This window comes from Brienomyrus brachyistius, chromosome 23 (genome assembly GCF_023856365.1).
Source record: "Brienomyrus brachyistius isolate T26 chromosome 23, BBRACH_0.4, whole genome shotgun sequence".
Lineage (NCBI taxonomy): Eukaryota > Metazoa > Chordata > Actinopteri > Osteoglossiformes > Mormyridae > Brienomyrus > Brienomyrus brachyistius.
Genome location: NC_064555.1, coordinates 20,500,514 through 20,526,318, shown reverse-complemented (window position 1 = coordinate 20,526,318; position 25,805 = coordinate 20,500,514). Strand labels below are relative to the sequence as shown.

The window sequence follows — 25,805 nt, the reverse complement described above, 5'->3', positions numbered from 1 at the left end:
GGAGTCAGGATAGAGGGGTTCACCTTTACCAAGACCAAAGAAACAATCAACAAGACAAAAGCCTCTTTAGATTACGTTTAGCACTGCTAAAATTTTGTAAGAAATAATGTGATTATGGTAATTGCATTAATGTTTTGGAATCCCAGTCTGGATTACTTGAGCGCTGTTGTCTCTTATCCCCCCGCAAGTACATCAAATGGCATTGCCGTTTCCAGGCTAATTGACACGGGGCTTAGCGGATGACAGACCCTGACCTAAGTGACTGGTGTGCCGGGGGGTTGTGAAGGGCTGACTGGGGAAGCTGAGCGACGATGGCGTCCGCCTTGGGGTCCCGGACGCTGAGCAAAGATGATGTCAACTACAGGCTGCATTTCCGCATGATCAACGAGCAGCAAGTAGAGGACATCACTATCGAGTTCTTCTATAAGCCACACACGATTACTTTGCTGACTTTCACCGTGGTCAGCCTGATGTACTTCGCGTTTACCAGGTACGCGATACCGCCCCTGGAGGGCTTAGCTGGCTTAGGTGGACATGTGGGTTCTAGGGGTGGGTTTGTGTTTGCCAGCTAGGTGCGCCCTGCCGCTGTGGAGGAGACGGGGTAAACATGTTGTTGAAGTCAGTAATTTTACTTGATGGTTGTACTGGTGCTCGGATGTCCATTATACCTTTTGACTACCATATTTCTGTCTCTCTTCCCCCTTCTTTCACGACACCGTGTTGCATCGAGTGCTGGGTCCCGCCTTCCTGCCCTGCCATCCGAGTTCCGCTTTTCAGACTCTGTGTTTTGCCTTCCACACTGTCGGATTGCCCGAAGAGTGTGGAAAGTACGTCTTTGCCATCGATACCACGCGTGCAGTACTTTCCATCTCTACGAGTGGTTATTTCTTAAACACGTCAGTGTGTTATTCGCATTAATAACACGGTCGGAATAGAAACATTTCTCCTTTCATCGCGAATTCATCTGGTTCCTCTCCAGCGTCTCAGAAATAAAACCCCCTCACTTAGTGTCTATTTCACTGAGCACATGGCTTAGTGTTTTTATTTTATAATTATAAGTTATAGGTTGGATGACGCGCAGGGATGTTAATGGGGCTATTTTTGGGACTAGTTAATATTTCTAGACAAAGACAAGCCATTAAAGCGAACAGCGAAGGAATTGGCATTTGTTATGCAAGGAGGATATGTACTGAAAGCCGGAGATGGTTGTTACCTGACCGATCACATGTTCAGTTGTGAAGTAACCGGCCCTCGGTAACAGTGAGTACGGCCCTAATAGTGTAGGATGCCGACCGGCAGTCGACATGTTGGGGAGGATGGAGGTGTGGGGATTGCAGTACCATTTTAAACGTTATGTGGCGTTGTCTGCAGCGCTGATTGCTTCTTTTAACTCGGAACTAACGTTATTTTCAGTATGTATGAACCTGCCGAATTGTTTGTGGTCTGGTGCCAAACATGAATTATAGGACAAAAATGACAAGACCTACGGATAAACCTTTAACAGGACATGCACGTGTACAACTAAGTATACAATATAAATTACAGATTAACAGAATACAACAACATCAACAGAGCACATTATGCAAAACGTTTTAAGATAATAAATAACATAATAAAATAACACACATTTGGTCACTGTTATAGTACAAATGAACCAATAGTGTAATTTGAGCATGGAGGTAAAAAGGCAGGCAAGAGAGGAAGGGATTTGTCCCTGGATGAGTGGATGTTACCTGGGTGTTGCGTTTCTGAGGTTCTAGGTGAGTTTAGGAGTTGGATGGCTGTGGGGTAGGAGTGGTGGGGATGTCGTGATGATGTCGTTATGATGTCGTGATGCACTTGTACCTTGTCTGATGGCAGTTTGGGGAAGAAGTGACTCTCTGGGTGGGTGGGATCAGCAGCAATCTTCTTAGCTTCCTAGCCATGGCGTTGACCAGGATGTTTAGTGTTGGCGGCTGACAGCCTGTGATCTTCTCAGCTGTTCAGACCACACGTTGTAACCTGGTCATGGAGAGGGTGGAGGCAGCAGGAAACTGGATGGTGATGGAGGATGTCACAACACTCTCTGTGATGGCAAAGTAGAAATTCTGCAGTGTGCATTTTGGAGATATTGAGCTTCTTGATTTGACGTAGCGAGAATAGTGTTTTCTGGACTTTTTTGGTGATGGAGGTGACATGCATGTTCCACATCAGTGTGTCGGTGATGGTGGGTCCCCAGGAATTTGATTGACTCCTGTCTGGCTGTTACTATCCAGGGGGCGGCAGGCAAAGGGTTTAGTGGCAGACATTTCCACTGTCTTGACCACATTGAGTCCCAGACAACGCTGCCCTGGGGGGATCCTGTGCTGAAGGTTAAGGGCCAGATGGGTGGGGGCTCAGCCTTGCATACTGCTTCACATGAACTGTAGCTTATTATCATATCTGACTGTGACCTTTTTTGGGAGGTACACGTCTTCACAGAAGGAGATGTATGATGTCACAGTGTTGGGAGTTTAGGGGAGGGTCTGTACGTGGCTGACATACTTAGCAAGGCGGCTAACATGCTTAGCAAGTTTAGAAATGTAATAAAGCTGTGTGTGTGTGTGTGAAGGTGGGGGGGGGTTATATACCACCCCACAATATAATCCTCAGTGTTATGAGAATTTATACGTACAATCAAAATATTGAAAATATAAAAAATCATCTGCTTTTGTTTGGTTACTTATGGTTGGGTAGGGGTTAAGGTCGTCATAGTAGGGGGTTGGGGTTTTGCCCATAGAAATGAAAGGAGAGTCCCCACGAAAATGTACATACCTAATCTCTCTGCGTGTCTGTGTCTGTGTGTGAGAGAGGGGGAGAGGGATGGCGAGCAGTAATGAACTTTCATCCCCTCATTGTGTAAATGGTTATAGGAAATGGGTAGATTTTTGAAGGATTATTATATATCCATCCATCCATTCCCCAGCAGAGTGTATTCCAGGCGGCTCACTGCACAGGCAGGGGTTCACGCTGCACAGGGTGCCATCTCTCACAGTCACCCCCTACAGGCAGTGCAGGAAGGCCGCTTGCAGCCTGACTGCATGTCTTTGCACTGCAGGAGGACACTGGGACAACATGCGCAATGCAATCTCCCACAGCAGGGCGGCTGTCTGCCTTGGCTGATTTACGCTGTAGCATACCTTTTCCTACGGCAGGGATGATGCAGACCCTGACAGCAACCTCCGTGTCGGCCTCATCCTGGTGGTGTCCTTCTTCCTGGTTATCAGCACCCTCGCCTTCCCAAACGGTATGTTATATGCAGCCAGTCACACCTGCGTCTTATGTAAAGCCCTGGCGTACTGCTCTGAGGACCGGTCCTCCTTTTCTCCTCTTTCAGGTCCGTTCACTCGACCTCACCCGGCGATATGGCGGATGGTTTTTGGTAAGTCTTCGTATGAACTCCACCAGCCGAATCTGTCTTTCTGACTCTCGTGTCCAGTCAGGAAATTATGGTGCGAATCTTGCGTCACGTGACGTCATTAACGGAATGTGACCGAGATTGTGTAGATCGGGTGGTATTCGAAGGCAGGGGCCTCAGCGGCCGATTCTGATAGGGCAGCACTGTTTAACCCACGTGGCAGGAAGTTCAAACCATGAAGTGTGAGAAGCAAAGTGTGAAAAGCATTCTTCCGGAAGGGTGACTAGCCAGACCACCTGCGTTCCCCGTCAGGTCTGAGTGTCCTGTACTTCCTGTTCCTGGTCTTCCTCATCTTCCTGAACTGGGACCAGGTGAAGACCTTGATGTACTGGCTGGATCCCGATCTGCGCTATGCCACCCGCGAGGCAGACGTCATGGTGAGCACCCCCCCCCCCCACCCACTGCTAAAAGGAGATGGTTGCAGGTGTATGACTGTGCCATTTACTCTGATCTTTGCCGAAATCACCTTTCCTTTGCCTTGTAGCCTTTCCGGAAATTTCTCAGCTATGCCTCCATACCTGTGTTCCCCCAAAGGGATTATGAGGCATTTGAGAAAAGCAGTTAAATAATCGTCATATTTAGTGATGTTTTCAGACACGCGGGCCTGTTTAAATGCTCTGTGTACCTCTCTTAGCGTGGTGGGATTTTAGTTGAATGAGAAAAATACTTTTACACTGACTCCTCATGACATTAAATCACATTAAGATGGTGAGTTTTGAACCTCCAAGCCTCAGTGCCAGGGGTATAATCCCATGAAATATGATTAACATGCATACAGAGATAATCCCAACTTTCCGTAAGAGGCTTCTAAAAGGACAGAGCAACTGGCTAGCTGTGAACTGCAGGCTGCCCTGGTAACCGTTGCCATGGATGAGTAACAGTCGGCGTTTAAGGCTGTTAATCTCCCTGGCTGCATCCAGTACAGGCATCTATGGCTGTTTAACCACGCAAATCGGTGAATACAGCTGTGTAGAACTTCTTACTTTCAAAGGGGACAGTTTCCCATGAGACATATTAGCTTAGATTCTTACTTTTTCTGTGGGCTCATCAAAGAAATCAAGTATTGATTTGCATGAGTAGCTCAAAAAGTCGTCACCGGCTGGTCAAGTGTGTTTCTGCCCTGTTGCCCAAAACCACTTCTGCAAATTAATACATTTTGTTGAACATTCTCTTCAGTCCCCTATTTAGAATATCCTTTAATCATGCCTCACTTATAGGGTTGGGGACGGTTGAACTTGGATTCAGCAGTACATTAATGTGGGTCATGTGACCCTGTTGTCCTGCTCACCTGCCTACTCTGAGTAGGAAGTGGGAAGGTGGGGTGGGATTGACTCCCAAAAATTAAAAAAACAATTTGTTGGCAGTGGTGGCTTAATGGTTAGGGAAGCGTACTCGTAATTGCAAGATTTGCTGGCCGGGGATTCGAACCTGCAGGCACCACTGAGGTACCCTGAGCAAGGTACCGTCCCCCAAGCACTGCTCCCCGGGCGCTGAATTAGCTGCCCCCTGCTATGTCACACTGTCACATGTGGGTTAAATGCAGAGGACACATTCTGTTGTTGTGCTCTGTGTGCTGTGGTGTGTCAACAATGACAATTAATCACTAAATTCAAATTCAGAAATTCCGTGTATGGTCCCGCCCACTCTTCCTGCAGGAATATGCCGTGAACTGTCATGTGATCACCTGGGAGCGAATCCTGAGCCACTTTGATATCTTTGCCTTTGGTCACTTCTGGGGCTGGGGCATGAAGGCTCTGCTCATTCGCAGCTATGGCCTCTGCTGGACCATCAGCATCACCTGGGAGCTCACCGAGGTACAGGGAGCCAAGGGCCGGGACTGGGGACCTGGGGGGCCGTGGGTGGGCTGGGTAACTGCAAGGGGTAGCTCCTGAACTGGAGGGCCAGTTAGGGTAGGAGAAGGAGATTAAAAAAAACACATTGACTTAACGACCATGACAGTGAGAGCACCTGCTCTGTTAGAAGAGAGGTGTCTGTCTTTCTGCCAGAGGTTCACAGATGATGTGAGTCCTCACATATTCTACCATTACATTGCATGCAGACATACAGTACTGTGCAAAAGTCTTAGGCAGGCAAAGAAAATGATGTTCAGATTATCCTCGTGTTTGTGTGAAACTATGATATGATGCCTGTCAAAGTGTGTCAGTTTAGCCGTTTCAGAACCTCTGCTAAAATCATCCTGGTATTTGCAGCGACCGTCCAGTGCAGCCATGTATTTTTTGACTTGGCCACTAGCACACCTCATACAGCTAGTCAATCTCTCACTGACTTTTTAAACCAACATATTTAATTATTTAATCGAGCTGTTGGTGAAATTTAACAAAATCTTTGAACGGCTGAGGTGCCCCTGAGGAGAAGTTTGGGAACTGAAGTGGTGTTCATCTAGCTATCCAACTAGATATCAGTAACTTTTTAGAAAACAGAAGAAATCGTTAGTAGTTTTTATTGTGTTACACTTAATTTGCACATGTTCTAATGTTAAATTGTGTTTTTTGTTCTAAGCCAAAGTACACTTGCAATACAGATAAGCATTTCTTTGGACTGCCTAACACTGTCGCACTGTACTGTAATTTTCCAGTGATGCTAAATGCCTGTGTTTTCCCTGTGCCATCTGTCTGCCTGATACCATGAGTTTATGTCCCAGAATCTGTGTTTGTGTTTGTGTCTGTGTGTGTGTGTGTATGTGCGTGTGTGTGTTTCCCTTTGAGTAATAAATAAGTGAATTTATGATCAAATGATTCTACCAAACGTAGTCAAAGGACTGATAAATGGGATGTTGATGTTGCTAGATGCACAATGAGTCATCAGTCCTGTAAAACACAGAAACACACACACACACACAGAAACACACACCCCGACATGGTTACTGCCGCGAGCACCCTATCTCTGCTGGGCCTTTGCCGGTCAGCAGTTCACTGGTCAGTCCCATGGACAGAGCTGCAGCTCCTGCTACATTTACTGCAAGACGGGCCTGGGACAGCCCCCCCCCCCCAACAGTGCCGGCAGCTGCTGGCTGTTCTTTGCTTTTCTTCGTTCCCTAGCAACAAGGAAGCAGCCATGTCTGACGCCTTGCCCACACGTGGAAGCGCTTAGCGTGATAGCTGGTCCCTGCTGGCGGGAAGGCTGCAGCCGCGACTGCTCGAGAGAACCACCTCATGGGAGGGAACTTTCCAGCTGTCCTCTGACAAAAGCTTTATATAAGGCGACAAATCTACAGAATGAGCTAAGCAGAGGGAATTTCCAGGAAGCGTCCTGCTTTTGGATCTGTGCCTGTGTCGCTCGGCCTGTGTGTCCGTATGTTTACCTGTTAAAACTGCATGATACTCGTTAAAACTGCATGAAGGACAGCAGTTTCCAAGGAAACCAGAGGGCCTGCTGGTTTTGTGTTGCATTATTTTTTTTTCCCCAAACCAGGTCAGCGCAAATCATGCCCTACAGCCAACTAAAATGCAAGCCACGCCCGGCAACTCTAACAAACCGCGCCCCCACGACACTGACGAAACGTCAAGACTGATTTCATTGGCTGACAGAATGAGAGCACTGATCCAAATTGTAGCGCTGAATGCATCTCGCAGTCCTGCTTTCATCTTTGATAGACAGATCCTTTATTCATCCTGAAATAAAGCTGAAAGCTGAAATTCTAACCAACAACGAAGGTTATTCCGGCTAAGAATAACTCTGTTTGATTAGCAACAACTCACAATTTTAGCTCCGATATGAAAGATAGGGCTAATACTTTAATTTGGGTTTTATCGTTTTATGATCACTGATAACTAGCTAACCTTAAGTGGAATGGCTTTATCCTCATCCCACCCAGAACAAACATCTTCTTCTAAAGGATGTTGTGTGTTCTAAGATCTGAGATCATCAAGAGAAGAATTACTCATGCAACCAACATTTATTTATTTATTTAAAGGGCCATTTACAATTCTGACATTGTAATGTCATTGAAGACTAATGTCAGTTTGTCTTGGCACAGAAAAGAATTTGATACTGGGGAGGAGGGGGCAGCTTCATTTAACCCCCCCTACCTTCCTACGCCCCTATGATCGTTTATTATTCTTCACGTCACAAACAATCACATCTGTCTTAAACTGTGCTGCTAACCCTGTAATAACTTCCACATTTGTGTGACACTTCGTATCCGCACTAGCTGTCATCGGATTCCTACAGTTAGCCAGTGAATTCCAGCTTGAGGTTTCTGCAGAGTTAGTTGGTTGTGCTGGGTGTGGTTTGCGCTGAAACTGGTTTGGGAAAGAAAATGAGGGTTTTGGGTGACCAGCCTGCATTTCTTTGGGTGAGCTGGGGCCAGGTGGGGGGCCTCCGCTGCCCAGCAGCGGGTGAGCCTTTCTTGGGGCCACGCCTGGCTTTCAGCAGCCTTAACCTCTCGCCTCCTCCAGCTATTCTTCATGCACCTGCTGCCCAACTTCGCCGAGTGCTGGTGGGACCAGGTGATTCTAGACATCCTGCTTTGCAATGGTGGAGGCATCTGGCTGGGCATGACGGTGTGTCGCTTCCTGGAGATCCGCACGTACCACTGGGCCAGCATCAAGTAGGTCCCGCGGGGCCCTGGAGGAGGCTCTCTCCGCTGCCCGCTCGGCACATAGCGAGTCTCAGGTCACCCTAATCTGCCTTTGGCCTCTGTGACTGAATCGTGCAGTGAGACAAGAAGCCAAGGAGGGAATGTATGGAGAAGCTAGTCTGGCAATCGGTGCTGATTTACAGGAACAGGTTTCAGTGGCACACCGAGCAGGCCAGCCCATATTAATGTCAGGAAACAAAGGCCGACCTTTGGCACACTAGTTGTACACTAGAATAACTATATGTTTTATCTAGGCATAGGATTAAGTCGGTGTCTTTCAATCAGTGTGCTGTGCGTGTGTGTGAGCGATACAAACATAAACACACTAAATAAAATAAGTTTACATATAAATAGCAAAATTATAAATGACTTTAGACAAAGAAAAAGCTTTGTGTATAAAGCACCTTTTTTTCATTTAATTGCCCAATAGGCTGTTAGTGCACTTGTCACATGATCAAATGCAGCCAAGAATAAGCCCTACAACTGACACCCATTCATGTACATTACCCTGCAGTAAAAAGACAAGATCATGGACAAATTGAGTCAACTGGTTAAGAGCAATGTGTTAATGTGGTAAAGTAGTATGTGTTAATCAGTGGTGGACTAATACATGGCATACTAATGCATCACATATACACACGTCACAAGTAAGTAGTAAGTCCTAACCGTCAAGTCATGGGTAATCTTTAAGTAACTTTGCGATCAATCTTGGTGATTGACCTGTTGACTGCGATTGACCAGGTGCAACCACTGCTATACATGAACACATACATAAGTTGTGAGCAGTAAAGTTACGGTAACGGAATAAAGCTTTAAACCAGCACTGCAGAGTTTAGCCTCCTGACGCTACCCCTGAAATGTGACTATTACTAATATAATGTCTTCAAGAGCACTGAGTCTTGAGTCATAAAACCTGAGATTCGAGTCAGACTTGAATCATGTCATGTGATTCGATTTGCTAAGCTCTGTTTCATCTGAGATATTTGTTATTTGCATCAGTCTGGAATCTTGTTCCTTGTCATGTAGGTTAGCCAGTTCAGGCCTCAGAGAAAATGCCACGCTTGTACTTGCACTGTTATTCTTTTAGCCATTTCTGTTATTCTCCCGTGTGCGACTGTGCTTGTGATTATCACTGTGTGTTTGTGTGCTTAGGGACATCCACACCACCACAGGGAAGTTGAAACGTGCAGTGTTGCAGTTCACACCCGCCAGCTGGACTTACGTGCGATGGTTTGACCCCAAGTCCTCCTTCCAGAGGGTGGCAGGCATCTATCTCTTCATGATCGTCTGGCAGGTGAGCCAAGTCAACCACCCTGTAGGCAGGCAGTGGGGGGGCGGGTATGCTGTGAATAGCAGATGGGTCTGGATACTGCTATCCTGAAGGTTTCTTAATAATTTTTATTAATTTTGGAGATACTGGGAGGTTTGGATAATGTTGAGGGAGTTTGTTGGGGGGTGGGGGGTAGTGGCAATGGTGTGAAGAGGCAAAGCAAGTTGACAGAGATTCCTTTGGGAATGGTATACAGATCTAGATCAGTGATGCTTCTTCTAACAGGCTGATTTGTCATAGCCCTATAAGGTTTACACATCCTGGTCCTTGTCATAGCCCTATAAGGTTTACACATCCTGGTCCTTGTCATAGCCCTATAAGGTTTACACATCCTGGTCCTTGACATAGCCCTATAAGGTTTACACATCCTGGTCCTTGTCATAGCCCTATAAGGTTTACACATCCTGGTCCTTGTCATAGCCCTATAAGGTTTACACATCCTGGTCCTTGTCATAGCCCTATAAGGTTTACACATCCTGGTCCTTGACATAGCCCTATAAGGTTTACACATCCTGGTCCTTGTCATAGCCCTATAAGGTTTACACATCCTGGTCCTTGTCATAGCCCTATAAGGTTTACACATCCTGGTCCTTGTCATAGCCCTATAAGGTTTACACATCCTGGTCCTTGACATAGCCCTATAAGGTTTACACATCCTGGTCCTTGTCATAGCCCTATAAGGTTTACACATCCTGGTCCTTGACATAGCCCTATAAGGTTTACACATCCTGGTCCTTGTCATAGCCCTATAAGGTTTACACATCCTGGTCCTTGTCATAGCCCTATAAGGTTTACACATCCTGGTCCTTGTCATAGCCCTATAAGGTTTACACATCCTGGTCCTTGTCATAGCCCTATAAGGTTTACACATCCTGGTCCTTGACATAGCCCTATAAGGTTTACACATCCTGGTCCTTGACATAGCCCTATAAGGTTTACACATCCTGGTCCTTGTCATAGCCCTATAAGGTTTACACATCCAGGTCCTTGTCATAGCCCTATAAGGTTTACACATCCTGGTCCTTGACATAGCCCTATAAGGTTTACACATCCTGGTCCTTGACATAGCCCTATAAGGTTTACACATCCTGGTCCTTGTCATAGCCCTATAAGGTTTACACATCCTGGTCCTTGTCATAGCCCTATAAGGTTTACACATCCTGGTCCTTGTCATAGCCCTATAAGGTTTACACATCCTGGTCCTTGACATAGCCCTATAAGGTTTACACATCCTGGTCCTTGTCATAGCCCTATAAGGTTTACACATCCTGGTCCTCGACATAGCCCTATAAGGTTTACACATCCTGGTCCTCGACATAGCCCTATAAGGTTTACACATCCTGGTCCTTCAATGCTAGTGCAGAAAAGAAAAGCTGTGGTGCAGTGAGGACCAGAACATCATGTTGATTATGAGGACTGGAGTTCCTGACCAGCATTACGCCAGTGGTGACTGAGCAAAGTCAGCCAGGAGTAAAACCTGTCTCACTGCCTGGCGATGTGGGCAGCGGGACAGAGAGCATTGCTTCACTGACCGTGTCTGACGGAGCCGTATCGGCTAGCTATAAAATGCTATCGGTGCTGTCAGCAGTACTGCAGTTCATCAGAGGGTCAGTAGGCGGTGCTGTCACTCACCTGCTGGCTGAGCAGGCCACATGTCAGGCTGTCTCTAGCCCCCTCCCCCTTACCAACATGTTTCAGCATGGTAAAGTCATTGAAGCAGAAACGGACAAATCCGTCAGCAGAAAGACGCATTGGTCTGCATGTGTACATAAGAGACTCACTCTTGCTATTTAGAGAGGAGCAAGCATTGCTTATCTTGAGGAATGACTGTAGAACCTCCCTCATCTTTACCAGCATAGATCAGTGCTAGTCAGAAGTTCAGCTCATGAGCAGAGCACGTTGAAAATGTGGTTGGCTGGTCACATGGTGCATTTAAAGAAGAAGAGTAGTTGAAGAGTTTAATTTACTGCTTGTGTCCCTCGTCTGCCAGGGGAATGGTGGGGAGCTCTGGGGCATCCACAGTAATGTACTCTACCTCCCCGCAGCTTACGGAGCTCAACACCTTCTTCCTGAAACACATCTTCGTATTCCAAGCGTCTCATGCCCTTAGCTGGTGCCGCATCCTCTTCGTTGGGGTCATCACCGCCCCCACTGTGAGGTGAGTTCCTGGGTGCTGCCACTAGGGGTCGCCAGAGTCAGCACTGTCTGAAGCAAAGGTCTCAAGATCAGTAATGGGGGTTGCAAGAATGCTTACGTTAATCACTGATGTGGGGTGATGTCAGGATTTTTTATTTTTCTTTCGTAAATGCATAATGGTCTGTTTTTAAAAGGGGGTTTTCTAAAATCTGGTTATCGTTTTAGACTCAGGTGAATTGGTGCAAACATTTTGTACTGGAAAGTTGTAATGGTAACACTTTACTTGATGGGGCAGAAATACTTGTTTGTGGTTAATTAATACATAAGTAATAGCATAATACTATATTTTTTGTGCCCTGTCAAGTAACGTTTTACTGTTATAGTTTGCTAATCAGTCACTCGAATTTAGCAAAATCTGCTAAATCAGAATGAATATTTTCCATTACAGCTTAAAAAACAGACAAAACACTTTTTCTAGATCCTGTTACTCCTCTACTGCTATCAGACAAAAACACAATGCAGGCTACTATGGAAAGCTGTCCTGTTTTCTGGTCCATTTTACATCCTGAAAGCAATGAACGAGCGCCTTACAGGACCCCCCCCAAGGGTCCATTTGAGCTGTCCTTTACTGTGAAGTAAACCTAGAGCACTTTATGTTCACAATAAACAGATTAAGTGAACATCAACACAGACCTGAAGCGAACCACATTGAGACCATCTCCCGAGGTGGTCTCAGTTTGATTCATTTCTGGGGGGTCTGAGATGTACATATATGCAGAACAAATGTTGATTAAACGCTGAAAGGGACCAAGTGTGAAAACACCCCCCTAAAAGTATGTAATAGTGATTGAGGGCTTGGCTGTGGATGTCTGTCTGGCCCTGCTGTCTGCTTTGGGCTGCAAGTGTGTGTCATGTATGAGCTGAAGTTCAGACGATCTCTGTACTCTGTGGTTCTTTTGCAGGCAGTATTACGCATACCTGACGGACACGCAGTGCAAGCGAGTGGGAACGCAGTGCTGGGTGTTCGGGTGAGCTCCTCTCACTGGCGCAGGGCCATGCTGACCAATCACGGGCTCCTGCACTTATGTCACGCTTGCATTCATTGGCCCCCGACGAGACATTTAAGGAGGATCCCAAAGATGAAATGGGGGAGGGTGGTTTGCGGGGAGACCAGGAGCTACGTCCAGGTTCACCATCCCTAAAATCTACCCTGTCAAGTGCGTGTGTCTGTCTGTGTCTGTTTGTGTATGATGGACGTCTTCAGCGTGTCTCTCTTTAATTTTAACACAAAGCGTCTCCTTTACTTCAGTAAGAATGATTAGCAAACACACACAGGAACCTCTCTCTTGCTTTCTGATTGGCCGTGGCCTTGTTTGTCTGTCCATGGTCCCGCCCCTCGCAGCAGCTCCCTCACATCCCGTGGGCCAGTTGGCACGATACATTTTTAGTGTGACATGCGGTTCAGCCCCGGGCTGCCGTTCAGAGCCGGGGCGTCCTTCTGGTGAGCGGGCCGGCCTTTCATTGGAGTGTTTAAGCTGCCATGGTCCTTGCCCGCTTGCTGGACCTGCATATGTGCGCGTGCGGGACTGCAGTGCCCTTATCCTTGCCTGAGTCTCCCCAACTCCCCTCTAGGGCCATTGCCTTCTTGGAAGCCCTGGTCTGCATCAAGTTCGGTCAGGACCTGTTCTCCAAAACGCAGATCCTTTATGTCATCCTCTGGCTTCTGTGTGTGGTAAGCTGTTCCTCTCCACTCCTCTTCCTCAAGTCTTGCTCTCCTTCACTCTATCCTTCCTGGACGGTAGTAGACGGAGACGGCGGTAGTTCTCAGACTTGCTTGCGACCATTTCCTCATGTCAAGCCTCATCTCCTCTTGCCTCGTTTCTCCAGGCTTTCATCACCTTCCTCTGCCTCTATGGGATGGTGTGGTACGCGGAGAAATACGGACCGAAGAGGCCGAAGGTAAGACCCCCTACCCTGCCCAATGGAGCATGCCTTACTGATGACCTGTGGCTCATCTGGAAACCCAAGAAGATGGAGATTTACTGCCACCGTATCACCTGCTGAGTAAAATGCCTGGATCATTCAGGTCAGGCGTCATTTGCCATTTCAGACCCTGTCAGAGTGTGAAGACAGCAGCTACACTAACTCCTGCGACCATGCCCCCACCATCTCCAAGGGTAACGTGAAACGACACCCCCCCACCCCCCCCACAGCTCTTCGACCGTGACCTGTGCTCCCCTCGCCCCTGAGGACCACCAACCCCTGCAGTTCCTCTCTGATCCGTCTGTATGATAGGAAAATGGCGGAGCCGGATTGGTGATTTGGTACATCTTTCCTGTTTGGTCTTTTTTTTCCCAGGCGATAAAGAGTCTGTGAGCGGTCCACCCTCATCACGGAAGAGGAAGGGATCGGGGAAGAAGAAGACCAGCAATGGCCTGGGGGGCAAGAAGTAGCAGGAGCCTGCAGATATAGGGGAGGGAGAAGAGTGACCACAAGTGACAGACCTGCAGCAAGGACAAGGGCTAATTGTCGTATTTTTAGGGGAGTGGGCCACCGAAACACAGAATTGGGCCTTGACCATACGAACACCTGGGGCCAGTATTACAGGGTGTCACCCTGCCAACATTACCGTTCTCTATCCCCCATTGTGGGGCTTAAATAGGGGGAACCCCCACTTCCAGACACACAGGCAACAATGCACTAACTAAACACCCACCCCCAGGCAGTCAGTCAGCTGGCTTCCCTGTCTGTACTCATGCAAATTCTAAATGCATCCTGCGCTCTGGCTAAATAAGGCCTGGAATGTAAGCAGGAAGCAGCCCCAGCGAGCTGTGTGTGTGACCGGCATGTTTATGGGTTACCGTGGTGACAGGACGCCATCTGTGCACATGGTGTGTCTGGCTGGCCCAAGGTGGGGGGGGGTTCAGATCATTTTGGCCCCCCAGGCCCATTTCTCGCCAGCCCCTCTCAACATTCCCCCCCCGTGACAAATAGACACATTTTATTTAAAAAAATTCTTAACGGTTTATTTACAGCAAAAATTTCTGCAGGATTGTTCACTCTCCTCCTCATCTGAGCGGTCGTCCCCGTGGCCGTGATCACGTGGCCTGTCTGTTTTATCTCTCCCCCACCCCTTAACCCCCCCCTTAAACCTGTGTGTGTGTTTGTCTGTCTATGAATAAGCCCTCCCGTGGACTTGAGTGTCCTCACTGCCGCATTCCCTCTGACCTGGCGAGACTAATGGCAGGTTATCATAATGTCTGTCTGTCTTTCGCACTTCTGGGCAAAATCCCTGGGCCTTTCACTCCCCTGGGTGTTGGGGCCACTTTTCTGAGGCCAGATGTGGAGCCTCAGTCTTTTTGTGGATGGGGGGGCCCGGCACAGAGATGCAGTTGGAGCACTTATGCCCTTTGTCCATTAGTAGTGCACATATGGGACAAATTTATCAAACTTTTGCACCAGTAATATTCATACATTCCCCAGTACTAACATGTATGTCCTGTGCAAATTCAAAAGGAAAAAACTAAGTTTACAGCTTGTTTTTAACCTTAATTTTTATTCCATGTTAAAAATGGGTATAAATTTAGCAAAGTGTAAACTCCCCCCCCCCCCCCCCCCATTTATTTTTCATTTCCTGTGTGGTACGGTTATCTCAAAGCGATGTGGGTTTTTTTTTGTTTTTTTTGCATGGTTATGTAATGTTACAGGATAAAGAGATTACTATTTGCATGTGTTTTTGTATTAGCAGGTATCTGTATGTTAATCACTAATGTCTGTCATGTGATACATGTTTTGTGCCTGATGGGAAGATGATGTGTCTTATGGTTCCCCACACCGTGTGATCCCCGTTAGTCTTCCCACATTATGTGTGAGGTCACCCCGTATTGTAATCGCCTTTGCTATATTCACAAGAGGCCATTTTGCTGAGTGGCGCCGGGCATCACGGACAGGCAGGTGACATTACCGAGGGCGAACAGGCTGATTGCCCTCCCAGGCCTCAGCAGTGACGTGTCCCAAGCCTGCACGTGTCCTTTAACTGCCTTGCTCAGTATGAAGAGAATGTTATTCGCAGCTGTGACAATGTTAGTGTTATTCCTACAAAGGATCGAAGCACAGCGATGAAGTGGTTGGCATTTAAATACAGTGAGTGAGAGAGAGACTGAATGAGAGTGAATGTAGGACTGTTTGGACATTATGCCCTATGACTGAAGAACAGGGAGCGGAGACCCTTTAAAAAGATTTCTTTGTATTTCTGGTATTTTAACGAGAGACGGCTGCATTGGATATGCAAGTGGCACTATTTTATAGGTAGGAAAAAGGACAACAAAAAAACTGTATGAAATTAACCAGTATGTTTGCTGGTGGGCATTTGTGTAAAAATACCTGGAGTGTGTACAGATGCATTTGTAATACGTGACCCTGACTTTTGAATAAATACTGTAAACACTGTGCTGGTATCTGTTCTGTTGAATTACACAATACGGCAGCTTGTGTTTTAGTGTGAGCTAACCTCTGCATGTGATTTTAAAGTTCATGTGCTGTAATTGTTCAATATGGATTATGCTTCAGGGCACTTAGCATCAGACATGTGGTCATATAAAGGATTCAGCAGGATCTGGCTAGTTTTTAAATAATGGGATTTTAAAGTAAAACTTACCCCGTAGCGATTGTCATGTACTGAGCATATCTGACCAGCAGGGGGAAGCAGAAAGCCATCCTGCAACATTAGGCCAGTCTGATGGTACTTAGATCATTTGGTCTCTTTCGCTGATGAGGTTGGGGGGGGGCTCCACAGGTGGTACAGGAGGCCAAGGAACTATGTATGTTGCTTGGATGGTCTCACTTTTTGCCGTCATGCTCCTCTGGACAATGGTACAGGGGGGTGACTAAGTTGCCCATGACAACAGAATGGGCTAAGTTTTGGGGGGGTCAGGTGGGGGAGTCAATGCCCTCCTTTCCTACAGAAAACAAACTATTGTAGGGATGCAGATTTAGTCACAGAAGCAAGGAGCAACATTCATCACATCCGTAAAGGTGGGGGAGGGAATGTTCCGTCATGGGGGGTTTGACAGCCTGAAAGGCCTGTGTTTAAGCATTGATGCCATCCATTAAAATGCATAACTCGTAGATCTGACAGCATCCTTTGAGTTACAAGACAAAGTGAAGAGTCTATAAATTACTGGTATCATATTGCAGTATACAAAGCAAAAAGGAAATAGTAACTTTTAATACCACCTTAAAATAGTTTGAGCCTCTGGAATAAACAGGTCTGTCGCAGAGTGTAAAATGTTAAAATTAATTTTAAATAATCCAGATGACTCGTCCCGGTTGCCCCCGCCGCCCCACTCACTGGCCATGACCAGAAGCGGGTATATGTTTCGATTGATACATAAACATTTTAAAACAAATCACTCTGACATAATGATTTTATTATTGATTATTCACCAGAGCCGTGAAACAGTAATTGTGCGACGGGGCCTGGGAAGGTAACGTTAAGCGCGAATCCCCCGCAATCTGTTTATGCCGATTGCTGGCTTTCATGCCGGGGTGGATGATAAGGGGGGTGAGGTCGCCTTGCGGTTCCTGCTGGCGGGATGGGGACGACGCGGCGCCCCGGGCCAGGCCGGCACGGCCCTTCCCCTCGGACTGGACACGCGTGTCGCCGTCCCCGCCTTGACGGTCATTCCTCCGCCCGATCCCCATCCCAGCAGCGCTCCGCTCCGCTCTCTATGCAGGGCGCACATCGTCGCCATCCCCCTTCTATTCTCCCTGCCTCCTTCTCTTTTCTTTGCCTTCTCGTCTTTCGCACGGCGTCCCCCTCTCTCTCGCTACAACGTCCTCCGCCAGTGCGTTACTGCCTTTCCCCCCGCGGAAGATGGCGGTCGGGATGCAGACGAGGAGACTGAGGAGCAGCCGCATACCCCGCCGGACGCGTTAGGAGAGCCGGGCTTCGCGCTCACAGACATGGCTTTTCGGGGCTGCTTTTCGCCACACTCGCCGATTTACTTGCCGCAATCCGGCTGGCCTTTTTAGGAGGGATCTGGTGCACTTTGTCGAAACTCGCTGCCGCCGTCGGAGGCGATAGTTCGCCGATCCTACCGGAGGGCTGGAGGGGGGAGGACAAAAAGTGGATAAAAATGTCAGATACGAAGGTAAAAGTTGCAGTTCGTGTCCGGCCGATGAATCGGAGAGGTAAGTGATTCGATCGTGCATCTTGATGCCCTAAATCGGGGAGCGATTCGCAAACTTAACTGCCCGTTATTGACTTTTTTTTCATCAAACTGCGTAATTGTAGTAACATCTATCTGGCTACTTTTTCCGACTGCGGGTTTGCAGATGTTTAGTGTTTTAGTAGCAATGCTTGTAGTTGCTTTAAAAATAATATATATAAAAAAAGTTGGAGTGCAAAGTTGCGAATCAGGTGCACAAGGCAGTGCTTTTGAGCCGAGCTGTTAACACTTTGCTCTGAAACTGCAGAGATTGAGCTCAACACAAAATGTGTCTTGGAGATGGAAGACAACCAAACCATCCTGCACCCGCCGCCCTCCAATGCCAAGGGAGAAAACAGGTAAAAATGCCATTTTAAATAACACTTTCAGTGGTGATCCTTTAATGTCCATGCTTGGGGAGTTGCTGCTCCTTGTGTTTTGCTTTGTGATTTTATGGGTGTGCTAGATTTTGAGAGTAGGAGCGTCCTGAGCTTCTTTTCTGCCGTGTCATTTAGTGGGTATGGAATGCTAGCTGCTTTTCTTTTTTACCATCTGGGCAGTAGCGTTGCAGCCCGGATCAGTGAAGGGCGTCTCTTTTGGAAATGACAGTATTAATAAGCGATCTCTGAACCCAGGGCCCTTCAAGGCTCCTTTGGGGGAGCCGTCAGCCCGGCCTTCGGTTCCTCAGCGCCCAGCTTTTCCTTTAGCTGTCCGGTTGACGGTGTAACCTCGAGAGATCTCTCCTCTTCGCGATTGGCCATGACCTCTATGAGCCCTGTGCTGGCTTGGGCTGGAGATGTAAACAAGGCAACTGGACTCTTCTGGGGGGGTTAGAAAAGAGGAGAGATAGAAACAAATGTCTGGGTGCCAGCCAACATTCCGATGCAACTGGCTGTAAAAATAGGGTATGATGGGATATGATGGGAGACTATGGCGGCCGGTGACAGTGCAGCCGGGCCAGATATATGCGTCTGTTTGCGAATTAATTGCACAAAGTTAATGTAATTTTTTGTATTTGTTTCCGTAAGTTACCGGTGCGTAATAAACAACGGGAGAACAGCTCTTGTTCACCGTGGTGTGATATCCAGACTAAATACATCTATATTGTTTATCATGTCCTACCCCAATGGAAGAGATTCATTAAACGAATGAAGGATTGTAATGTCCTTAATCTCTGTCCTTTTTGATTCCTATGTAAAGGGCTTATGACACGAAGCTGTTTGGTAGAACATTCTTATGAGGTTCCGCTTATGGTTATTTCCTCAGTTTTTCTCTGTACGGTTGTTAGCTTAGTGCCGAGTAATAATTTGTTGGTAATTTACATCGCCCTGGGTTTCGCTGTGTCTAGCTAACTAGTTTGTCGAAGTCTTAGAGTGTTGTTCTTGGAAACGGCTTCTTAGGGGTGGATATCGTGGCAGCACATGTCATTTATGTGAGAAAGTCATACAGCATAAAGTATGATTGCATTTTTTTTGTTTAAGTTGTCAAATGGCTTTTACTTGCCCCCTCAGTTTCCTTTACATCTGACCTGCAGTTATAGCGTTTGCTGGCTTTTTGTGTTAAGCGTTGAGGATTTGGTCGTGTGTATTATGACTATCAGCATGTAATAGTAGAAACCTTAGAGACTTTCCGAAAGTTTTGCTGGTTATAATATGTAAATTCTCCTCGCCGCACTCTAGTGTTTTACAGCGATTGCTCGCTGTTGCCAGCGTCGGCTGAGATTTCCCCTTGGCTTCTTCTAAATGCTTTCCTTAGTATGTCATCACCTGTCCTGTATGCCGTCCGCTGGTGTTCCAGACCCACTTTGCTCATATCTGTGTAATGTCAGACACGGTTACAAGCCACTTGCTGTTGCCATGGTGAATCCATTGTCAGGATCTTGGCGCCCTCAGGCTGCCCGTGTCTCTTCGTGCTGTTCCTCCGTCCTGCCCCCGCACCAATCAATCCTGCTATGAGGGGGACCCATTTCCCATCAAGCACTGCGATGGGACAGAAGTTGCCAGAACGGAAGGCCTCCACTTGTAACGGCACTCTTCATGAGGCCGGGCGCCTGTATGGGCTCCCCTGCTCCCAGTGGGCTGCTCTCGGCCAGGCCAGGGACGTGTAATGGCTATCCAAGGCTGAGCCACGGACTCCTCTGTAGCTACCCCACCCTTATTTCCTTTTGTGGCAACTGAGTTGTTGTTTTGTATCCTTGAATAAAAAATGCGGACACTCAAGACCCAATAAAAAAAAGCCTCTAGCAAAGCAGGTTCTCATCCAGGCTCTTATGAAAGAGGAAGTAATTTAATCTGCAGGGTACAATATAACGCATTTCATTCTGTGAAATAACTGTAAATAGTCATCTTCTAATGATCACCTTGTTAGTTTCTGGCCAAAGCCACGTTGGCGGCTTTTAACTGTGGTCATGGTTGGAACAGTCTTGTTCTGTCAAGTCTAAACAGTCAAGCCGGCGAGTGTAATTACCAGATTATATCAAAACAAGTTCTGCTGTGAATAAAGAGACCAACCCGAAAGCCACTTCTGTCATCATTTTGGAAGATATTGTCGGACAAACACAGGGTTATTTAGGCAGGTAGCCGCCTCCTATGGCATTGTGGGATGTGGAGTTCTAGAAGTGGAGCAGCCATTTCCCCCGGACTGTCCTCGTTTTGCCATAGGCCTTAGATGTGCATGTTTCAAGCAGGAAATCAAGGCAGGAGATGGAGAGGCTGGGGGGAGATGTGACTCCACAATGCCTGTCCTTGTGCTGAGTCTGCAGAGGATTGCTGCACTGAGTCTGCCAGTTGCTTCTGTCCCTTGTCAGGGTCGATGAGTCTGCAGGTTTGGTTGTTTGCGGGGTTTCATCCAGCTTCCATCTTTGTCAAGACTGCACCGCTATTTGCCGACTAGCATGAATATTCCATCGATTCCACCACATGATCTTCACTGTTGTCTTGGCCAGCTGACATTTAATCAGTTTGATTGCTTTTTTCTTTTTTTACACGTAGAATGAAATTTTCAGATCTGTTTAAATAATAATAATCATCCGTATGTTTGTAATTCTCGCCTAGTGTGTAGCAAGAGTTCTGCTTGAAATCTCCGCTTCTTGAATACCTTTGATCACTGTTGCATAGAGAGTGATGGCTCTGATTGATTATCTCGCGCATGATCTTTTTGGTGAGGGTGGTAAACGTTTGGGGGGGGGGGGGGTGTTCGGTTTACAGTGGGTTTCTGGACTGCAGCAAAGTGGATGGATGAATGCTGCTGTCATTAGGGCTGCCGCTAAGTATTTTTACCGAATGACTGATTGATCTAAACGAGTAATTTTCCTCCAGATAGGCCATTTAATTTAAGTTCATTTTATTTTGAAAACAACAAACTGCATGTTATTGCAGGGCTTCAGATAATGGATGCTGGCGTTTGAAACAAAAAGCAAATTAACAGGATGTCTAAAATATTAAAGACACGCGTACTGTGACGCCCAAAAGTTAGTAATATGTGTAAATTCGGCGTATCCTTTTGCTTTTTAAATTCGATTAGCACGTCACATGCGACTTAAGTCGGTAAGCAATAAACACTGAAGTCAAGGAAGGGACAGCTCAGCAAGCACGTCTTTTAAAAGAGAAGATATTGTGGATAAACAAGGTGAAAAGAAGATGGTGGTGTGGTGGTACTTTTCGCTATTAAAGTCGGGCACTTTTATAAATATAGTTTTCATTTTTATTACGGTTCACAAATTATTTTTATTTATTTAGAGTCCGTCTTCATTTCAGTTTTAATTTACTAAAGTAACACTGGTCCCGACGAGCCCCGTGCGCATGAACACACACTGGCACCATCAATCCACGTGGAATAAGCCCTGATTTTAGCCTAAACATTTTCTCAAACATTTATTCAATGGAAATTTTAAGGGAGCAGGCAGACAATATTCTGGCTTTAATATGTGTTTTAAGTATATTTAGCAGCTACAACGACAAAAGAAATTTTAATGCTCTCTGTAATTTAATAAACATGAATAGACAACACTTGGTGGTTTTGATAATCATGACACACACTGGCAGTCAGAGGTGGACATTTCAGGTCCAGACAGTATAAATCTAGACCAAGATTTTGTTTCGACCAACCAGTTGAGTACTCTGTGACTGTGACTCTTGATGACTCTCGTGATTATTGCTTACCTGGTTTTATGACAAATGTGGTAGTGTTTTACTCTACACTAGATGGGAAGACCCCATCATATGAAGCTATTGAAGCAATGTGGGGTCTGGTAGGTGGCAAGGAGATGGTTTGACATGAGGAAGAGGTTGGATATGATGGGTGAGGTTTCCAGCATACAAGTAGTCAATGTCACTTTCAAGAAATCTAGAACAAACAGGGAACATTCAGAGTCGTGTGTAGTGTAGGGCTGGTATAGGTGTGGGTTGGGTGGATGGGATCTTATGCTCTGCTGATGTAAACTTATTAGGTGGTGTGAGAAGGTTGGCAGAGCCTTCTGCAGTGAGAACCTGTAGAACACTCACTTGACAAAGATACAGAGCCCACCGTATCCACCAGGCTTTAAATTCCAGCAGATTGTTCTACTTGAATTTAATTGCTAGAAGCATACCATCCTGTGAAGTCAAATGTTTGAACCGAGTGGTGTTATTCCAATAGCTGGCAGGTCAACAAGAGGGTTGCAAAGGGGTGGAACTTTCCATGAGAAGAAAGGTTGCAAAGGGGTGGAACGTTTCCAGAAACTTTCCACGGGAAGTTAAGCTGGGGAAATTTGGAAATATTGAACTCCACACAGGTTGTGATATATGGCAAAGAAAGCAAACTGAATAATACAACACTGGATATAACTTATAAGCAGTGTTTTTTGATGCATATGCTTATTATGGGGTGTTTTTACACATACAGGCACCCACTTCACAGTTACCCATAAGCACTTGTTTGCAAAATAATATAACTATTCCCTTCCTTCACTGTGGAAAGTTTAATAACTATTTAATAACTATTAGCAGAACGATTAGCAATCTTTGTAAATAAGTTTTGAGAGGTTGGAGTAGCGTTTAGTGGAAAATCCTGCTAAACAAAGCGCAAGGACCTGTGTGAGACAACGCGGGTAATTTGAAAAATTACTCTTTTTGGAGTTGCTAGCTTGGGCGACTTTTTTCGCACTTGCTACAGCTTGTGTTACATGAGGGACTGCTATCACAACAAAGTAGGGATGTAACGATACACGATTCGATACGATTCACGATCCTGAGTTCACGATACGATTCTCTCACGAATTTTTTAGCAGAATGAGCTGCAGACAGATTTATTCAATAATATTCCTTATTTGTCTTTTTAAACTGTGCAAAACGTATCCTCTTCTTAACAGTGTAACTGAAATTGAATAAAATACTGTTTAAAAAAATCCCAAATCAAAATAAGAAAAAAAAAATCTTCAAATAAATATACTAAGGCTTGCACATGCAGCTTTTTAGCATGCTTTGCCCTTTTAATAATCTTCGCTCTGGTGGTGGTGAGTTGAGCTCACTGTGGTGCCGGTGGACATGCTGAAGCATGTTTGTTGTGCTACTTGTGTATGTTATCAGTCTTTTACAGTGTTTGCATGCAGTTTTTGTCTTGTCTCTGCTTTTCTCGCCGTTTTCGTTTGTGTTTACCGGAAAGCTAAAAAGCTGCCACACCACCGATTTAAGATCAGGCGGTGCGTCCATCCATCCATTTCCTGAACCCCCTTAATCCCAATTGGGGTCGCGGGGGGGGACTGGAGCCCATCACAGGAACCAGGGGCGCAGTCGGGAACCAACCCCGCGCAGTCGCCTACACACCACAGTGCGCACACACTCGGCAGCTGTGTATCGGAATCGGATCGGAACTGTAAAAATGTGGATCGGCCCATACCTAGAGGAGATGGAGCCCTTGGATTTCACTAACACTCTCGCTCTGTGTGGCATCACGAGAGCTGCCTGGCCACGAAGGAACCTCCTCCAGGCGTCCTTTGTGAGCAGCTGCCGCCTGCCGCCGGAGTTTTTCTACTCCGTGCCGTCCAACGCCGCGGCAAAGAGAGAGCACCATTGTTCCACTCTTTTCCAAAGGCGGGTGGCAAACACACGAGATCTGTGGCGCAGAGGTACTGGGTTTGAAGGAAGTGGAGCAGGCCGGCCTTTAATGGGGGCCTCGTCTGGCAGGGAAGAAGATGCACTTCCATGAGTATCATCTGAAGCAGTCAGTGTTTATTCTTGTCCAACCGCATGTAGCTGGCATAGCTAGGAAGTTTGGGCTAGACGAAAGGATGGGGTGATCTTTTCTAGACAAAAGGATGGGGTGATCTTTTCTAGACAAAAGGATGGGGTGATCTTTTCTAGACAAAAGGATGGGGTGATCTTTTCTAGACAAAAGGATGGGGTGATCTTTTCTAGACGAAAGGATGGGGTGATCTTTTCTAGACGAAAGGATGGGGTGATCTTTTCTAGACGAAAGGATGGGGTGATCTTTTCTAGACGAAAGGATGGGGTGCCTCTGAAGTTGCTCAAATCTGGTCCAGCAACTTTCATCTGATAACTTTCATTGGATAGCAAGGTTTTGTTAATGGTGCTGTTATGTGGTCTGATCTTCTACTGTTCATGCAGCAGTAACTCTGGGATTTGGAAGCCTTTGCTGGTTCATAAGAGAATTTTTCTGTTTTATTTGTCCTGAAAAAAGCTTATTATTATTTTTTTCTTTGAGATCCTCAAGTAGAGGATCCCCTAGCGTTAGCTGTCGGACAAGCAGTATGCAGCTCTTCTTGAGAGCTTAACCACAAGCAGGAGAGGAAACCTTATGGGGTCAGTCTGGTGGGAAAATCCGGCTCGTGGGGCACCCTCCAGCGAGTGCCGCGATGACGGCTGTGTCCGTTGAGCAGTTCGGCTGGCCCGGGACTCGGCAGGCAGCGCCAGGCATGTTGCTAGCCTTGCCTTATCTGTGAGATCATAGTCAGAACGTGTCTTTGCTGGGTCGCTGAGCTGTCTTGGTGCCACACTAAGCTGCCCTAGGCACCCCAGGGAGAGTGGTATTTCCCTCGGCCTGACCTCGGCATTTCAAACTCTCAGAAAGATGTACGATTGCATCTTGTTTCTGCCTGATATAGACCTAATATGTCTGTTCAGGCAGCCCTGCCCCGATGAGTCATTTTCCCTTCCTTCACTGTGGAAAGTGATGAGACCAGAAGTAACTCTGATATGGAGGGGAGGGGGGGGGTAGGTCTAGCACTCTCTCTCTCTCTGTTCTATCTGTTCATGGGCCCAACAGATACATCCTCCCCCTAGAGGCACTTTGCAGAATTACAGGCACCCTCAGCTTACCTAATTGCCTGGATTGGGTCCAGCCCAGGTGTGTTTATGCTGTCCACTTCATGCTTGAGTGAACTCACACTTCTTAGCTTGACAAACCTCATTTTGTGTTGTGGGGCTTTTTGTTGCTTTTGTTTATAGATTTCCCTTCTTGACCTAGATTTTGGGTTTTCCCCTTTTGTTTAACACAGTGTAACTTTGTATGCCATGTGTGGGCGGCAGGTCACATGACGAAGGTCAGATTCATGCTACCTGTGTGGCGTTTGATGCTGTTTCCTGCATGACCCCCGCATGGGATCGTGCCAATATCCACATGGCACTGAGGAGCAGAATGACGTAGCTCCCGCACCCCCACCCCCTCCCCAAAGTCTTTATGCAAACGCTGGCCAGGACAAGAGGCCCCGGAGATCCGTCGTCGTGGATATTTCCATGACCCGATGGGCTGGGTGTCGTCAGCCGGGCCGGAATCGGCGCAGTGGGCAAATTCGGTCTCTGGCACGTCCAGCCGAGTGGCTGCTGAGCTCAGACTGCAAGCGGTGATACTCAGCAGGTCGCCAAGGGCTGATTACTGCCGTTTGTGTGGCATGGCAGTCAGACAGGCGGGCCCGGCAGGGAATGGTTATCTGGTGCTCACTCCAAGTGTCGTTGGACCCGTAGAAGAAACTGGTATGGGTGTGTAAGGCATTAATTTGACGGGTATGCATGGGAAAGGAACCAGGCTGTTACAGTGTAGAATAAATGAGTGTATAGATGAGGCACACCCAGGAACAGCGGCCTGCTGCCTGCTAACATG

At 46.8% G+C, this 25,805-nt stretch overlaps 2 protein-coding genes across 8 annotated transcripts in view; both read left to right on the top strand.

Annotated features, from left to right (window-relative positions):
• Positions 1–128: 128 nt before the first annotated feature.
• On the top strand, positions 129–15,951 carry LOC125719291 (phosphatidylserine synthase 1). The gene is made up of 13 exons (XM_048993945.1): positions 129–490; positions 3,174–3,265; positions 3,356–3,400; positions 3,689–3,813; positions 5,092–5,250; positions 7,855–8,006; positions 9,189–9,330; positions 11,412–11,524; positions 12,465–12,530; positions 13,135–13,234; positions 13,390–13,461; positions 13,613–13,679; positions 13,861–15,951. The coding sequence occupies exons 1-13, from the start codon at positions 312–314 to the stop codon at positions 13,953–13,955; spliced, it is 1,407 nt and encodes a 468-aa protein (XP_048849902.1). The 5' UTR covers positions 129–311; the 3' UTR covers positions 13,956–15,951.
• A 1,013-nt stretch (positions 15,952–16,964) lies between these two features.
• The window catches only part of kif13a (kinesin family member 13A), a 58,905-nt gene continuing 50,064 nt past the window's right edge, over positions 16,965–25,805 (top strand). For all 7 annotated transcript variants that reach the window (XM_048993464.1, XM_048993460.1, XM_048993459.1 and 4 more), the window contains exons 1-2: positions 16,965–17,694; positions 17,980–18,070. In XM_048993464.1, the coding sequence (XP_048849421.1) occupies positions 17,640–17,694; positions 17,980–18,070 (146 nt within the window). In that variant the 5' untranslated portion in view covers positions 16,965–17,639. The remainder of the gene's footprint in view (positions 17,695–17,979; positions 18,071–25,805) is intronic.

Coding starts and splice junctions, on each gene's coding strand:
- LOC125719291 (XM_048993945.1), top strand. CDS start 312: ATGGCGTCCGCCTTGGGGTCCCGGACGCTGAGCAAAGATGATGTCAAC. Junction 5,251..7,854: donor TCACCTGGGAGCTCACCGAG/GTACAGGGAGCC, acceptor CGCCTCCTCCAG/CTATTCTTCATGCACCTGCT. Junction 13,680..13,860: donor TGCCCCCACCATCTCCAAGG/GTAACGTGAAAC, acceptor TTTTTTTCCCAG/GCGATAAAGAGTCTGTGAGC.